Source organism: Stegostoma tigrinum, chromosome 8, assembly GCF_030684315.1.
Source record: "Stegostoma tigrinum isolate sSteTig4 chromosome 8, sSteTig4.hap1, whole genome shotgun sequence".
Taxonomy (NCBI): Eukaryota; Metazoa; Chordata; class Chondrichthyes; order Orectolobiformes; family Stegostomatidae; genus Stegostoma; species Stegostoma tigrinum.
In genome coordinates this window covers 88,897,254-88,914,533 of record NC_081361.1, presented here as the reverse complement: position 1 = coordinate 88,914,533, position 17,280 = coordinate 88,897,254, and the positions used below count along the sequence as shown (strand labels likewise).

Below are 17,280 nucleotides of genomic sequence, written 5' to 3'. Positions count from 1 at the left end.
ACCTCACCATGACCATGATGTTTCTGTTTTGTTAAGCAGGAGGTGCAGGTGTAATTGAAAGTAAAGAAAGAACCAACTTCAGGTGTCCTTACATCAGACAGTTTAGACCTATCATCTCCAATTATGTCAGAGATTAAATCTGAGGCTTAGAAGCATGCTGCATTGCAAAACTGATCTAATAACCGCCAGCAGAGGAATGCATTCAACTTTGTCATTTCAAAGTTGTTCTCTGTTTAGACCCATCAATTTGCCACCATCCCTAACTTATCTTCTTTTTAACATATTGCAGGAATGTTTACCCTCACAGAAGTTGCATCTCTTAATGACATACAGGCAACCTATCGAATCCTGAAACCATGGTGGGATGTATTCATGGATTATTTAGCCATTGTAATGCTCATGGTTGCTATCTTCGCCGGCACAATGCAGTTGACCAAAGATCAAGTCGTGTGTCTTCCTGAGCCCCTTTCCGAGGAGAGGTCAGAAACCCAACGCAGCACCGCCGAGAACCCTACAAAAGTTCCCAAGACATCAGTCATGCCAGACTTAGAAAGCACCATGTCTTCAAGAGGGAGCCGGAAACACGCCACTGGGGAAACCTTTGAAGGCTTGCCTCCATTAACAACTGACCAACCTGATGATGGCGATCATTCTGGAAGCAAAGGCCCTTTCAATTTTGGGCGCCCGACAAACTTGGAGTATCAGCAATATATTTTCATCAATCAGATGTGCTACCATGTGGCCTTGCCCTGGTATTCCAAGTACTTTCCCTACCTTGCATTAATCCATACACTCATCCTGATGGTCAGCAGCAATTTTTGGTTCAAGTACCCCAAGACTAGTTCAAAGATCGAGCACTTTGTTTCCATACTGGGGAAGTGTTTTGAGTCACCCTGGACCACAAAAGCACTCTCTGAAACTGCATGCGAGGATTCGGAGGAGAACAAGCAACGCTTTAAGACCTCTGTGGCAAAGCATTTATCGACTGGTAGTGAGGAAGAAAGCCCCAGCTCCAGCACTCCCATGATATCCAGGACCGGACCTAAATTTTCTGCTGAGAAACCAGTTATTGAAGTTCCCAGCATGACTATTTTAGACAAGAAAGATGGGGAGCAGGCCAAAGCCCTTTTTGAAAAGGTTCGTAAGTTTCGTGCTCATGTAGAAGACAGTGATTTGATATATAAACTCTATGTTGTCCAGACAGTCATAAAGACGGTAAAGTTAATGTTCATTTTATGTTATACACTTACTTTTGTGACTTCTATAAACTTTGATCATGTCTGCAAACCAGCGATAGAACATTTGACTGGATATGCTCAGTTTTACTGTACTCACAACATGGCTTTCATGCTGCGAAAATTATTAATTAGTTATATTGCACTCATATGTGTTTATGGATTGGTTTGTATATATACTTTGTTTTGGCTGTTTAGGCGGCCCTTGAAGGAATATTCATTTGAAAAGGTCCGTGAAGAAAGTAGTTTTAGTGACATTCCAGATGTTAAAAATGACTTTGCATTTCTGCTACATATGGTCGACCAGTATGACCAACTTTATTCAAAGCGCTTTGGAGTCTTCCTGTCAGAGGTGAGTGAAAACAAGCTGCGAGAGCTCAGTTTGAACCACGAGTGGACATACGAAAAACTCAAACAGCATGTCTCTAGGAATCCTCAGGACAAGCAAGAGCTGCACCTCTTTATGCTTTCTGGGGTGCCTGATGCAGTGTTTGACATGACTGAACTGGAGATACTGAAACTCGAGTTGATTCCAGAGGCAAAGATTCCTGCCAAAATTTCCCAAATGACCAATCTTCAGGAGCTGCACCTTTACCACTGCCCTGCTAAAGTGGAGCAAACCGCCTTCAGTTTCCTCCGGGACCACCTTAGGTACCTGCACATCAAGTTCACTGATGTCGCAGAAATTCCCACCTGGGTCTATCTGCTTAAAAACCTGCGTGAATTGTACCTAGTTGGTAATCTAAACTCGGAAAATAATAAAATGATAGCTCTAGAGTCGCTGCGAGAATTGAAGCACCTGAAGATCTTGCATCTGAAGAGCAATCTGTCCAAAATTCCTTCGAACATCACTGACGTTGCACCTCATCTCACTGCTCTGCTGGTTCACAATGATGGAACAAAACTCTTGGTCCTGAACAGCTTGAAGAAAATGATTAATCTCACTGAGCTGGAACTGCAGAACTGTGAGCTGGAACGAATCCCACATGCCATTTTCAGCTTGACCAACTTGCAGGAACTGGACTTGAAGTCCAACAATATTCGCACAATAGAAGAGGTGATAAGTTTTCAACATCTGAAGCGCTTGACATGCCTAAAGCTGTGGCACAACAAAATCATCACCATTCCTTCATCCATCAGTCTGGTGAAGAACCTTGAGTTGCTTTACCTTTCTCAGAATAAACTGGAATCTCTCCCAGCAGCACTCTTCACTTTGCAGAAGCTAAGGTATCTCGATGTAAGTCATAATTCCATTGCTGTCATTCCAGTGGAGATGATGTCCCTCCAGAATTTACAGTATTTTGCAGTGACAGGAAACAGAGTGGAAATTTTGCCAAAGCAGGTATTTAAGTGCACAAAGTTGCGGGTTTTGAACGTGGGCCAAAACTGCATCACTTCCATTTCAGAAAAGATTGGCCAGCTTGTGCAGCTGACACAGCTGGAGCTGAGAGGGAACTGCCTGGATAGACTTCCAGCAGAATTAGTCCACTGCCGCCTTCTGAAGAAAAGTGGGCTTGTTGTTGAGGATCACCTCTTTGATACCCTGCCCCCTGAGACTAAAGACCTCTTTAATCAAGACTTTAACTCAAACTCGACATTTGGCACAGGAATATAAATTATTGTAGCAGCTTCAGGACTGAATATTTGTTTGCTTGTTAACTGGAAAAATATGTATAAAATAGATCAAGGTACTTAAACATGGCAAATGTTTAAAAACTAGTTAAGTGATGCTAGTTTTTTTTGCCCTGATAAAGCGCTCAAATCATTGTAATAAATTGTAACCAATTAACTAACTGTTGGTCACTGGCTGTCTTACACAAGTTTGTTAATGACTGAATATTTGTTCGTTTATCTTTGTTTTGTAAATGAATTTGATTTTAATTTATTCTTTGACATTTTAAAAAGAAAAGTTTTTTGATTTTTTTTATAACCTGTCCAGGAGTGTTGTCTAGCTCCAAGTGCATGGCCTCTTTCAACTTTGCTGATCTGGCCTTCACAAGATTTGTGAGTGGAGCACCAGTCCATCTTAAAATTTTCATTTCATTTCCCTCCTTGAGGGATCCTGCAACTTAGCTCCTTTTTAGTTGCTGTTTTACAATCAAGTTTCAAGTTGAAAAGAAAATCTGTATTTTGTTTTTCTGTATCACATCATCTGTCTTTGTGCATGTTTCTGTAGGAAGAGGGTGGAGTTGCAGGTTCAATTGTGGGGTCTAGCGCGCACACCTTGCCAATATCTAGCTCCTAGCACCAATTTCAGCTGTTTCTAAATAAAGGAAAACAAACTTACGTCAAAGTAATTTTTTTGTTTGTTCTAATGAAGGAAGTGCTAAGGAGTGTAATTTGAGTAAAGCTCTGAGTAGTACTACTCACCTTTTTTAATATGTCAATATACCCATCCTCAAAGGGTGTCTTCAGCCTAGCAAACTGACCAGTCACATTGGACCTCAACACCTAAAAGTCCCTTCTTGATAAACTTTAATCAAGGTATGTGTTCAATGTTTCAGTTTGATTTTATAACAGTGGTGCTTTGTATTGGTGTTGATACCAATCCTTCGGCAGAAGTCAAAATAAGAGGGGGGAATAAACAAACATGAATACTGGTAGCTTTTCACCTACTTGGCCATCTCAAAAACTATCTATTGATGCACTAGATTTTTTGGAAGTGAATGTGGTTGCTCTGGGATGCACCTTAGCTGTCCTCCTCCAATATATGGTGTGCTTGGTTCTAAGGGAGTCCTGAAATTATACCAAATACTTCACTTAAATTAAAGATCCCAACTAGAAGGGATTGAAACGAAATTTTCAATACTTATGTAAAACACATGCTGTGGCCTTTTCTAGTTTCCAAGTGTTGGGAAATGCCAGCAAACTCTCAATGGCCTGTTGTGAGCTGGCTGAAGGGCACAAGAGTGCAGAAATCTGATAAAAGGAGCTTTTTGTTGAGAAAAATATAATTTTGTTAATTGGCATGAGATACAGAGATCTATGAATGAAGGGGACTTCCAATTTTGTTATCATATCTCCATAAAAACCAGAATAGAACTCGCTACAATTACAGTTCTGTGACCCAAGAACCTAGCTGGAATCCACACCCTGTTATGTCTGCAATTGTTTAGACCTTGTGTTCTTCTGTGTCTCTGCACCCTTGCAACTGAATAATCCATTGTGATGAAACTGTAGACAAAGTACATTAATATATGGAAAAGACGTTGAGATGAGAATTTTAATGATGTCTGGAATTGAGTCTGAAAAGAAGACCATTACTCTGTCCTATGATGGGACTACAAAAACATCAAAAATCATTGATCAGTGCTTTCAACTGTTCAAAACTGCATCTTGGAAAGAAATTACAAATATATGGTGCCTTTCATATTGTCAGGACTTCATAAACAATTACTTGTAGCGTAATCAGTAGCACAATATAGATATTTATATAGTGCACAGTTGTTCCTTTTTTTCAGGAAAAAAGTGATGAAAATGGTCCAGTAAATTTACAAGATCTAAACTTAAAATGTAATCTACAACTTGTCCATCAGCATCCCAGAAATAGGCTGTGTCAGAAGCGAATGTCTTTCTCTGCATCAGATGTTTATTTCACTGACCAGATGTTTATTTCCAGAATCTAGACGTCTTTGAATATAAATATTACCTTCAGTGATACCCATAGATAATCTTGTAAACCACGTTCATAGTCATGCTCGTACTGCCATTAAGCTGTGAACTGAGCAATGTCATACAAACAAGTTTATGGTTTGTCCTGCTATTACCAATATAACAAGCTGGACCTTACAACCTCCAGTCAAGATGTCAAAAGTCTGCAGTTAAGATTTGCATTTTGAAAGTGATGAAATCAAGTTTTTAAAAAAATTGTGCTAGGTTGTAGATATTGGAGGAGTGTTGATTAATTGGTGTTTTCTTTTAGTTGGTATACTGTGCCTGCCTCTTTGTGCTTGAGTAAACTGATCCGATTTTACAATGTGTAATCAGAAGTGGGGGGGTAAAAAAAGGACAGCAGATCTTTCATGGTAAATGCATTTACCAGGAACCTAGATGTATATGTGAGAGAGAAATGGATTGATGGGTATGCTGGTAGAGTTAAAGCAACGTAGGGTATGAGAAGGTTCATGGAGCACAAGAACTGGCATAATCAATTTGCGTCAACTGTGCTGTACATCATGTAACTATAGGTAAGAATTCAGGGAATCTTGTTAGTATGTCCAGTCCTATTGCTGATCAAATGCTACACGCTCTCCTGCTGAGTTGTTTCCAGAGTAGATCTGTGGTGCAATAATCAGCATTTATCTACTTCAGGACATAGTTTCTTATGCTCCATTTGGACACACAAACCTGTTTGATTCGGCACAAAATTGGCTTTGTACACCTGTTGAAAATTCATCTTCCAGATAGCTGAGAGGTTTTAGTTCACAAGTTTGAAGAGTAAATGTGCTGAAAGATTCTGTGTAAAGTGCCATACTCTATGCCACATGGTTTATTTGAACGTGTGTTTACTTTGTAGATGCAATGCCATGACAAGTGCAAGAATATATTTGTTTTTAGTTGGTTATTTGGCAACATTCCAAGTCCAGAAAAAAAACATGCAAATAACCCAAATTCTGGTCCAGAATTTGACAGTCAGTGCTCTGTTCAAATTGGGAAATGACCTATTTTTGTTTAAATCAGGAACACCAATTGGACACTATGGACAGAGGCATTTTTACAGACTGAACAATTACAAGTTTAATTGTAATGCAAATACAAGATCTCTCTTTTTTTGATTTTTTTTCTAAATGACCTGAATGAATGTGGACCCACATCTTTGTTGTATGGTTTGACTGAACTGCATTATAAAGTTTATTCTTTGTTTTTGCTGCTAATACATATTCTTGGATGTTTTAAAGATATTGAGAAGGAGGTTGCTGTCTGATGGTGGTAATAAAACGGCCATTATTGGGATGATTATCCAATGTCCACCCAACCTGACGCTCAGTTCTGTTGTAATGAATGGAATTAAATATCAAGTGCTGTACAGAATGGATGCCTGACTGTATTCTGCCACTACTGAGATGAATTTTTACTCCAGAATTTGTAATCCGTCATCCCGCGGTAACTTAAAGAAATTACTTGAACAGTGTTGGTCTTGCTCTTGCATGCCTGTATATAAATGCTTCAAGATTGCTTATCAGAAGCCAATTATTTCATTTAAGGTGTGATTTGGAACATATGTCTGGTTGAACTTTAGTTAAACATTTCTGACTTGAAGGCAATGTACAATTGATTGTTAAGCAAACTGGTCTCAGCTGCTTTCAGTTTAAAGGTGCTTGAAATTTTCACTTCCTGCCTTCTGCTAATACAAGCAGGGCATTTGTCATAAGTCATGACTGCCCTCTAGTGCAAATTCATTGGCATAGTCAGTGAATTGTACCAGACGTAGTCTGGTTCCTGGCTCCGACCTCCAACTGAGAACCAATAGATGTTCAAAAAGACCAAAACCAATGTCTGTATTTACGTGCTTCACTGACTAGAAATGCACTAAGTTGGAAAGTGTTTGAGATCAATTGTTTTTCTGGATTGAGTAGATTCTTACCCATATTTGAAGTCTGCCATTTGTAATATGGTATTAAAATTAAGTTTACTGATCACCTGCATAACTGACTACAATTTGATTAGCAGTCAGTAATGGACTATTGCTTAATTTTAACTCCAAAGTAAAAAGTCTTAATTTTCCCTTGGAGTCTTGTTAAAACAAAAGTATAAATTCTACCTATTTTTTAACCTTGGTGTTTTAAAACGTATTTATTTTATTCATTGAAAAGGCATTGACAGCAGGGAATGGGAGACAAAGAAGGATGTCTTGATCCAACCAGAACACCTAAGTATTCATGTTGCATATTTTTAGGGACTGTTAACATTTTTTCCATTTTGAGCTTCAACATATTGAAGCCACAGTATTGTGATAAAGGCTGGGAAAATTGTTCTTTAAATTGGGTGGGGTTAGTCTCATGGTCATTTTTGTTTGATGTTGCTACCTCTGATTTTGTATTTGCTGTTGTCACTGCATTTATTGAACAATTTGAGCAGCACATTCAACATTTGGAGATCCTTTTAAATTACCCATTTTATAACAGCAAACAGGACCCAACTGTGCAATTAGGAGCGAGCTGTAACGGTCTTTGTTGAGATTGATAACGTACAACCTTGAATCCACTCATGTTTTCAGTCAATCCTAGTTTAATTTTAATTCTAATTCTAACCCATAAAGTTTTGACTTATCCAATTTGCCAGTGCCAACTCTTGAGAAACAACCAAACTATTGGAGAAGACAAAGATGAGAAGAATATAGTGGTTCAGATTAGGATTTTTAAAAAACATTTTCAGAGACAAAAGATTGAGCAACAAAATAATGACATACCAAAATGTATTATGGAATTATAATAATACAAATAAAGATAAGTAAAATGGCTTCTGTTTATTTACTTAATCTCCTCAAACTAATTAACTTTCTTTCTCCTGCATCACTCCAACACATTTCTCATTTATTATTTTCCAGCTATTACTTTGATTTGAGAAAGCACTTTTGAGTATGCACATTAAAAAAAACTGCCATTGTCACACAGTGTACCTGTGTTGACCCTTACTGGTTTTCCAAATTTAATATTTTATAATTTAAAACCTCTCGGTACTAGTATCATCTTAGAGTCAAAGATGCAGGAACGTTTCAAAGATGAATTTACATAGCATTTATAGGTCTGAGCCATTTGACTCTAAATCTAGTCCACCATTCAATAATCTGGCTAACAACTAATCAGGTTGTGCTTTCAACCACTTTTCTTACTCCTATCATTGTCAATGGTTCCCTTGTCTCAAAAATCTGTCTAATTCTGCTTGAATAAATTCAATTAAGCAGCCTCCAAGACTTTCTGGGAAAGAGAATTTCACTGACTGACAGGACAAAAGGAAAAGAAGTTCTCTTTATCTGCATTTAAAAGGAGACCCTGCATTCTTAAACTTTGTCCCTCAGGTCTAGTCTCCCCTACAAGAGCAAAAGTTCTCTCAGGATCTTGCACTTTTAACCCCAAATTATTCCAAGTTCCAATGGGTATGAACCCAGCCTGTCTAACATTTCCTCGTAAGATAACCCCCTCATCCCGGGAATGAGTTGAGTGAATCTTCTCTGAAATACTTTTACTCTTATTTTATATCCTTTTGTAAATAAGGGAACAAAAATTACAAGGTACTCCACTTATGATTTCACCAAGATGTTGTATAGCTTCATTTAAAACTTGCATACTTTTATATTCCCTTCCCCTTGCAATAAATGTGAAAATTCCATCAGCTTTTCTAATCACTTGCTATACCTGTGTACTCATTTTTTTTTGTGATTAGTGTTGCTGAAATTGTTCTGCGAACTCTCACTGTTTAAATAGTACGTGCTTTTCTATCCTTCAAGCCAAAGTGGACTAGTTCCCTTGTCCCTACTTTAGCCATCTGCTAAATGTTCCCCACTCGCTCAATTTATTATGATCCCATCTGATGGTAACAGTGCACAAGTCCGATCCCAGAATGCAACCTGACCTGACAACCAAAGCTCAAAGAATAGTCTGACATTATGCTTATTCAGTGAAGCATAGTCATATGAAGCTACAGATTTTCTTCAACAATATAATAGAAAGTTATTTCAAAAGGAAAAATGATACAATGTAACAAACCAAGCCATCTAAATATGGGATGCAATTTGACTAGAGGGATACTGCAGGATTCATTGCTTGGTTATCCACAATACACATTAATGATTTAGATGAGAGAACTAAATGTAATATCTTCAGGTTTGCCAATGACTCAAAGCACGTGGGAGGATAAATTGTGAGGGGTATACATTAATGCTTCAGTATGACTGGGACAAGTATATGGGCTAATGCATCAGATGAAATAAATATGAAGTAATCCACTTTGGCAGTAAAAATAAGAAGGGAGATTATTATCTGAATGGTGACAGATTGGGCACGGGGGCAGTGCAATAAGACACTTGAGTATCCTTGTACACCACTTGCTAAAAGCAAGCATGCTCGTGAGGAAGACAAATGGTATGTTGGCCTTCAAAACGAGGATTCAAAGACAGGAGCCCCAATAGCAATGCTGATACACTTATACCACATGGACTGCAATGGTTCAAAAGGGCAACTCACCATCACCTTCTCAGGGCAATCAGAGATAGGCAATAAGTGCTGGTCTAGTCAGTGAAGGCTAAATTTCATGAATGAGTAAAAAAAAAATGTATTGAATCACATGATGTCTAGGCTATCTGTCAATATGCTTAACCTTATCTACATGTATATTAAAGTCACCTAGGAGTATTGTGATACCCTTCCTACATGCTCCATTTATGGCTTCCTATATGCCTATTATACAGCATAATCACCGTTGGGTGGCCCATAAACTATTCTCACAAGTGATTTCTTGTCTTTACTACCTTTTGATCTCTACTGAGTTTTATTTTTCATCTTGCACATTTGAACTAAATTCATCTCTAACCACTACATTCTTATTTAACAGAATTACCCCATCAGCATTTTTCCAAGCATCCTATATTTTCAAAATGTCAGATACCCTTCAATATCCAAATCCCAGCCATAGCTAATCTGCAACCATCTATCTTCTAGGCTATCATAAGAAATAGGAACAGGAGTAGGCCATCTGGCCCTTCAAGTCTGCTCTGCCGTTCAATAAGGTCACCGGTGATCTTTTCAAGGACTCAGTCACTCACCATAACCCTTCATTCCTTTAATATTCAAAAATCTATCTTTGCCTTAAAAACATTCAACCAGATAGCTCAACTGCTTAACTAGGCTGTGAATTCCACAGATTCACAACCCGTTGGGTGAAGAAATTGCTCCTCAACCTAGTTACAAATCTGCCCCCTCCTTATTTAGAGGCTATGCCCCTGAGTTCTAGTTTCACCCGCCACTGGAAAAAACCTGTTTCATCTTATCTATTTCCTTCATAACTTCATACGTTCCTATAAGATTTCCCCCCCTCATAGTCCCAGTGTACTCATTCTCTCCTCATAAGCCAACCCTCTCAACTCCAGAATCAAAACAGTAGTACTGTGGAAGAGTCACCGGACCTGAAGTGTTAACTCTGTTTTTCCCTTCACAGATGCTGCCAGACCTGCTGAGTTTTTCCAGCAACTTTGTTTTTGTTCCTGATTTACACCGTCCACAGTTCTTTTGGTTTTTTTATTTAGTGTTCAACTCCAGATTAAACCTAGTGAACCTCCTCAGCACACCCTCCACACCAGGTACATCCTTTCTCAAGGAGACCAAAACTGTACACAGTACTCCAGGTGTGGCCTCACTAGCACTGTATACAGCTGCAGGTATTTTTGGGTGTGTGTGAATAAGTCATCCAATTTGTTACAAATGTTGCCAGTATTCAGGTACAGAACTTTCAACTATTTTTTCCTATCTCTGGCCTTGATGTGCTCTTATGCTTGTATGCTCTGTACATTCCTAATACACTATGATTGTCATTAGTTAAATCGCTACTCCATTACATCATTGTTTCTGAATTATTTACCACTTCCTTCACATGATTCCCTCCCCCTTATTTAGTTTAAAGCCCTCGCTACAGTCCTAGTTATATGACTCACCAGAGTACTGAATCCAGCACAGTTCAGGTGAAGACCATCCAAATGGGTATAGTTCCCACTTACCCCAGTATTAATGCTGAAGACCCATGAATTGAAACCCATTTCGCCCACACTAGGCTTTGAGCCAAACGTGTATTTACCGTTCTTATTTACCTTGCTAGTTTATGGCTCAGGTGTTAATTCAGAGATCATTGCTTTTGAGATTCACCTTTTTTTAAAATTTAGTCCCAAAATTGCCAATAATCCCAAAGCGTAATCTATTTCCTAGAATTACCTATGATGCTGGTACCCATATGTAACATGACAACTGGATTCTCTCCTCCCGTTGTAAGTTCCTCTCCAGCTCAAAGCAGCTGGACTGTGGAACTGGGCAGGCAACACAATTATCAGCACTGTCACTCTCGACTGTAGAGAACAGTGTCTTTCTCCATGACTTCTATTGGTACAACTACTACAATATTCCTATTAGAATGATAGAATTGCTACAGAGCAGATAGAGACCATTCAGCCCATCAGGTCTGCAATGACCCTCCAAACAGCATTCCACACAGACTGCCACCCATTCTATCCCTGTAACTCTGCATTATCCACCTTGCCTAGACACAATGGGGCAATTTAGCATAGCAATCCACCTAAACTGCATATCTTTATACAATGGGATGAAGTCCATGCAGACACAGCAGAACATGTAAACTCCACACACACAGCTGGAATCCTATCTTGGTTCCTGCCACAATGTGGCAATGATGCTAACCACTGTGCCACCATGTCGCCCAACTAAGTCCCTCCAATTTGATTAGCTTGCTGTAAGATATACTGGCATTAGAAGCAGCCCAGAGAAGGCTCGTGAGGTTATTCTCGGATGTGGAGGGATTGTCTTACTGAGGAGAGGCTGAGTCCAGCTCTGTAGGATTTGATTGATCAGGAACCGCTGGAGGTGTACGACAGTATGACTGGTTGGTCACAGGTACGAATTCTTGAGGAAAGGTATCATCACCCTCATCTGCAAGTAGAAGGGGTGAGGGCCATTGTTAGAAATTGGCGATAAATCTCACTGTTGATTGTGGATGATAAAATCCTGTCTAAGGTAATCACCAACTGGGTCAGGTCTGCTCTGAGATCAGTGATTCACCTCAACCAAACCTGTGCTGTACTAGGCAGGAAGATCTCTGAAAGCCTCATGTTCTTTAGGGATACAATCAGAACAGGAGGGTGGACACCTGCCTCATCAGCCTGGACCAGGAGAAGGCTTTTGACAGGATCTTACACTTGTATATATGGGACATGCTGTCCAAAATGGGCTATGGGGAGGGAATCCACAATTGGATTCGACTGCTCTACAGCAGTAGGAGCTGTTGCAGGATGGCCAGCTGCTCACTCTTTACCACAGAGGTGTACACATTATTTAAGCTCAGGGGAGCATTTCTGTACATATTGTCTGCTATGAGGAGGTGCCCACTTACCGTCTTCTGAACTTCGGAGATCATAAAGTTGTCTCCTCGCAGCAAAATACCCAAGCTGGAGAAACAGCAATTGTTTACACCCAAGTCGAAGGCCCATGGATCCACAAGCTCGATCATTTCCTGTGTCTACTGAGGTGCAGGATCCTGCGCTGTTGCAGAAACAGGAGCTCCACTATGACATTGAACTATGACATTGGCCAAGTAGCCCAACACAGGAACACATCACATAGAACACAGAACAGTACAGGCCCTTCAGCCCAGAAGTTGTGCCAAACTTTTACCCTAAACCTAAGGTCCATCTAACCTCTACCGCTACCTTATACTTGTGGATCCATGGGCCTTCGACTTGTTTGGGGGTAAACAATTGCCATTTCTCCAGCTTGGGTATTCTGCTGCGAGGAGACAACTTTATGATCTCCGAAGTTCAGAAGATGGTAGGTGGGCACCTCCTCATAGCAGACAATATGTACAGAAATGCTCCCCTGAGCTTAAATAATGTGTACACCTCTGTGGTAAAGAGTGAGCAGCTGGCCATCCTGCAACAGCTCCTACTGCTGTAGAGCAGTCGAATCCAATTGTGGATTCCCTCCCCATAGCCCATTTTGGACAGCATGTCCCATATATACGAGTGTAAGATCCTATCAAAAGCCTTCTCCTGGTCCAGGCTGATGAGGCAGGTGTCCAGCCTCCTGTTCTGATTGTATCCCTAAAGAACATGAGGCTTTCAGAGATCTTCCTGCCTAGTACAGCACAGGTTTGGTCGAGGTGAATCACTGTTCTTACAGCAGACCTGACCCAGTTGGTGATTACCTCAGACAGGATTTTATCATCCACAATCAACAGTGAGATTTATCGCCAATTTCTAACAATGGCCCTCACCCCTTCTACTTGCAGATGAGGGTGCTGATACCTTTCCTCATGAATTTGTGCCTGCGACCAACCAGAGGCATACTGTCATATGTCATACAGTCATCCATGTACCTACCTAATATCCACTTAAATGCCCCTAATGAGGCTGACTCCACTACCCTCTCCAGCAAAGCATTCCACGCCCCTACCACTCTCTGAGTAAAGAACCTACCTCTGACATCTCCCCGATATCTACCTCCTTTCACTTTAAAACTACATCCCCTCATAAAAGCTACCTCCACCCTAGGAAAAAGTCTCTGGCTTTCTACTCTATCTATACCTCTGATCATTTTGTACACCTCTATCAAGTCAACTCTCATCCTTCGACGTTCTAAATAGAAAAGCCGTAGCTCTCTCAACCTTTCCTTGTAGGACCTTCCCTCCATTCCAGAAAACATTCTGCTAAATCTCCTCTGCACCTTTTCTAATGCTTCCACATCTTTCCTGTAATGAGGAGACCAGAACTGGACACAATGCTCCAGATGTGGCCTAACCAGGCGTTTGTTTAGCTGTAGCATAACTTCATGGCTCTTGAACTCAATCCCTCTATTAATGTAAACTCACACACCATATGCCTTCTTTAACAACTCTATCCATCTGGGTGGCAGCTCTCAAGGAACTGTGAACATGAACCCCAAGATCCCTCTGCTCCTCCACACTGCCAAGAATCTTTCCATTAACCCTGTATTCTGCCTTCAAGTTTGTCCTTCCAAAATGAATCACCTCACACTTTTCAGGGTTAAACTCCATCTGCTACTTCTCAGCCCAGCTCTGCATTCTATCAATGTCCCTTTGTAACCTAGAACAGCGTTGCACACTGTCCACAACGTGACCCACCTTCATATCATCCGCAAACTTGCTAATCCACCCTTTCATTCCTTCATCCAAATCATTTACAAAAACCACAAATAGAAGAGGTCCAGAACAGATCCTTGTGGTACACCACTCGTAACTGAGCACCATGTTGAATATTTTCCGTCCACTACCACCCTTTGGATTCAGAATTGGCTGACCGTTAGAGGACAATCTGCCACATTCCCCCCTATCCCATGCCTCCTTACCTTCTGCAAGAGCCTACCATGGGGAATCTTATCAAGTGCCTTACTTAAATTCATGTATACCACTTCCACTGCTCCACCTTCATCCACATGTTTAGTCACCTCTTCAAAGAATTCAGTAAGGTTTGTGAGGCATGATCTACCCCTCACAAATCCATGCTGACTATCACGAATCAAACTGTGCCTTTCTAAGCGATCATAAATCCTGTCTCTCAGAGCCCTTTCCAATAATTTGCCCACTACCAACGTAAAACTAACTGATCTGTAATTTCCGGGGTTATCCCTGTTCCCTTTTTTGAATAAGGGAATGATGTTTGCCTCTTTCCAATCTTCCGGCACTATACCTGTGGACAGTAAGGATGAAGAGATCATTGCCAAAGGCCCTGCGATCTAGTCCCTCACTTCCCATAGAATCCTTGGATAAATCCCATCAGGCCCGGGGGACTTATTTATCTTCAACTTCCTCAGAATTCCTAGCACGTATTCTTTACTAATATCAACCTCCTCTAGCCTACCTGCCTGTTTCACAATGTCCTCCTCTACAACTAGGTCCCTCTCAGTTGTGAACACTGAAGAAAAGTATTCATTAAGGACCTCTCCTATATCTTTAAGTTCTGTGCACAAATTCCCTTTACAATCCTTGATCGGCCCTACCCTTTCTCTGGTCATTCTCTTGTTCTGCATGTACGTTTAAAAAGCCTTGTAGTTTTCCTTGTTTCTATTTGCCAAGGTTTTCTCATGCCCCCTCATAGCTCTCCTAAGCCCTTTCTTCAGCTCCTTCTTGGCTAACTTGTATCCCTCTAGAGCCTTTTCTGTTCCTCTTTTCCTAAACCTTACATAAGCCTCCTTCTTCCTCTTAACCAGTTGCTCAACCTCTCTCAAGAACCATGGCTCCCTCACTCAACCACATCCTCTCTGCCTGCTAGGGACAAACATATCAAGCACATGCAGTATGCATTCCTTAAACAATCTCCAGATTTCTGTAGTGCTCTTCCCAGGCAGCATTTGTTCTCAGTTCATATCACCCAGTTCTTGCCTAACTGAATTGTAATTACCCTTTCCCTAATTATAAACTTTACTCTGCCGTATGTACCTATCCTTATTCATGACAATTGTGAAGGAAACAGAGTTATGATCGCTCCTGTCAAAACGCTCTCCTACCAACAGGTCTAACACTTGGCCCGGTTCGCTGCCAAGCACCAAATCCAAAGTGGCCTGTCCTTGTGTTGGTCCATCTATATACTGAGTCAGGAATCCTTCCTGAACGCACTGGACAAAATCCACTCCATCTAAACTATTACAACTTAAATGTTTCCAATCAATATTTGGAAAGTTGAAGTCACCCATGACCTCAACACTGTGACTTCTGCACCTTTCCAGTATCAGCCTCGCAATCCACTCCTCCACTTCTCTGCAACTATGAGGGGGTCTGTAAAAACAAACCAACGAAGTGACTGTCCTTTCTTGTTCCTGACCTCAACCCAAACTGACTCTGTAGACATATCATTCTTGAACTGTCTTTCAGTAGCTGCTATACTCACCCTGACTAGCAATCCACTCCCCCACCTCTTTTTCCACCCTCCCTATTTCTTTTAAAGCATCTAAATCCCGGAACTTCCAACATACATTCCTCTCCTTGAGTTATCCAAGTTGCTGTAATGGCCACAACATCGGAGTTTCAAGTGCCAACCCATGCTCTAGGTTCATCCGCTTTATTTCTGATACTTCTAGCATTGAAGTATACACACCTCAAACCATCTCGGTATCCGCAATTACACTCCCATCGACCACATTTCTTTATACACCACCTCACTCCCTGTTGTAGTGGCTTTAACACTGTGCATGTTAGTGCTGGCAAATTTAAAACCCATTGGGGATACATTTTAGGTTACCCACCATCAAATGTCCATTCATCCACGGTTTTATCACTGGGCAAGCTCCTACATCCCAATGGTGTGGGCGAACTGTTGGACCCTTGCAGGGCTAAAGTAGCATGAACATGTGGATTCATGATAGGATGTTATGTCATTGAGTCCAGCCTAAGTCATATGATGTTATAATATGCAATGCTCAAGCCTTGCAAAGAAATAGATGATTTATAAAGAAGTGATTATTGTCAACACCCAGGACGACAACTTGGAATCTTAAGATATCATACCAGACAAAAACCATGTATCTATGACAAATGATTTACGTTCATCTAGGGCAGCGGATAGAACACCACAGACTGAAGCTACACCGCCAAATCATAACTTTATAAAGATGAGGTCTGGTTGTATTGTACATCCATTTGAACAATATCTGAATGTATAGAGACAATATGTCTGGATGTTTATTGGCAAATTTTTACATTCTTTAATAGGGAAAAAGGGGAATGTTGAATTGAAGCAAAGATTCCAGACCAAATGTTCTTGTACCTTTAAAGCAATTACACAACATCATGGTAGGTGATATCTGGTATAAAGATGGCCTTAGGTCACTCTCTGTGTAATGGAATCTTTGTATTGTTTTCAGTCAGTCAGCTACGTGTGTGTAGTCAAAGAATCATGGAGATCTATAGCACAAATAAAGGCCCTTTGACCTTCCTATGCTGGTCAAAAATACCTATTCTAATCCCAGTAACGTACAGTAACATTGATAAACACAGAATACAGACTGTGTGAAAACAAAAAAATGCTGGAGATCACAGCGGCTCAAGCAGCATCAATGGAGAGAAAGCAAGCTAACATTCTGAGTCGAGATGACTCTTCATCTAAGCGTGAAGTACAGAGCTACAGCATCTGCAGTTCTTTGCTCCAGACCATGTGAATGTGTTTGTGATACTGGAGCTGTGCAATTAGTTGGCCTTGCTAATAAACTTGAAGATAGCTGTCTCAACAAGAATCTATCTCTGTATGATGTATGATAGGCTATGGTAAATGAAAAGCTAAGAAATTTACAGCCACCTCTTCTGAAAAGAAATATTTTAT

At 40.5% G+C, this 17,280-nt stretch overlaps 2 protein-coding genes across 14 annotated transcripts in view; both read left to right on the top strand.

The window, feature by feature from the left end:
• Positions 1–7,774, top strand: part of LOC125456252 (volume-regulated anion channel subunit LRRC8D-like) — a 178,118-nt gene extending 170,344 nt beyond the window's left edge. For 7 of the 12 annotated variants that reach the window (XM_048539217.2, XM_048539211.2, XM_048539213.2 and 4 more), the window contains one exon: positions 290–7,773. In XM_048539217.2, the coding sequence (XP_048395174.1) occupies positions 292–2,850 (2,559 nt within the window). In that variant the 5' untranslated portion in view covers positions 290–291 and the 3' untranslated portion in view covers positions 2,851–7,773. Of the gene's footprint in view, positions 1–289 lie in introns of all 12 variants that reach the window. The other 5 variants (XM_048539206.2, XM_048539216.2, XM_059648094.1 and 2 more) reach the window with 1 other exon arrangement.
• Positions 1–17,280, top strand: part of LOC125456253 (volume-regulated anion channel subunit LRRC8C) — a 254,835-nt gene that overhangs the window by 205,446 nt on the left and 32,109 nt on the right. The window contains exon 6 of one of the 2 annotated variants that reach the window (XM_048539218.2): positions 290–364. The exons of the other annotated variant lie outside the window; for it this stretch is intronic. The gene's annotated coding sequence lies outside the window, so the exon portion shown is untranslated. Of the gene's footprint in view, positions 1–289; positions 365–17,280 lie in introns of those variants that run through there. 2 annotated transcript variants of the gene reach the window in all.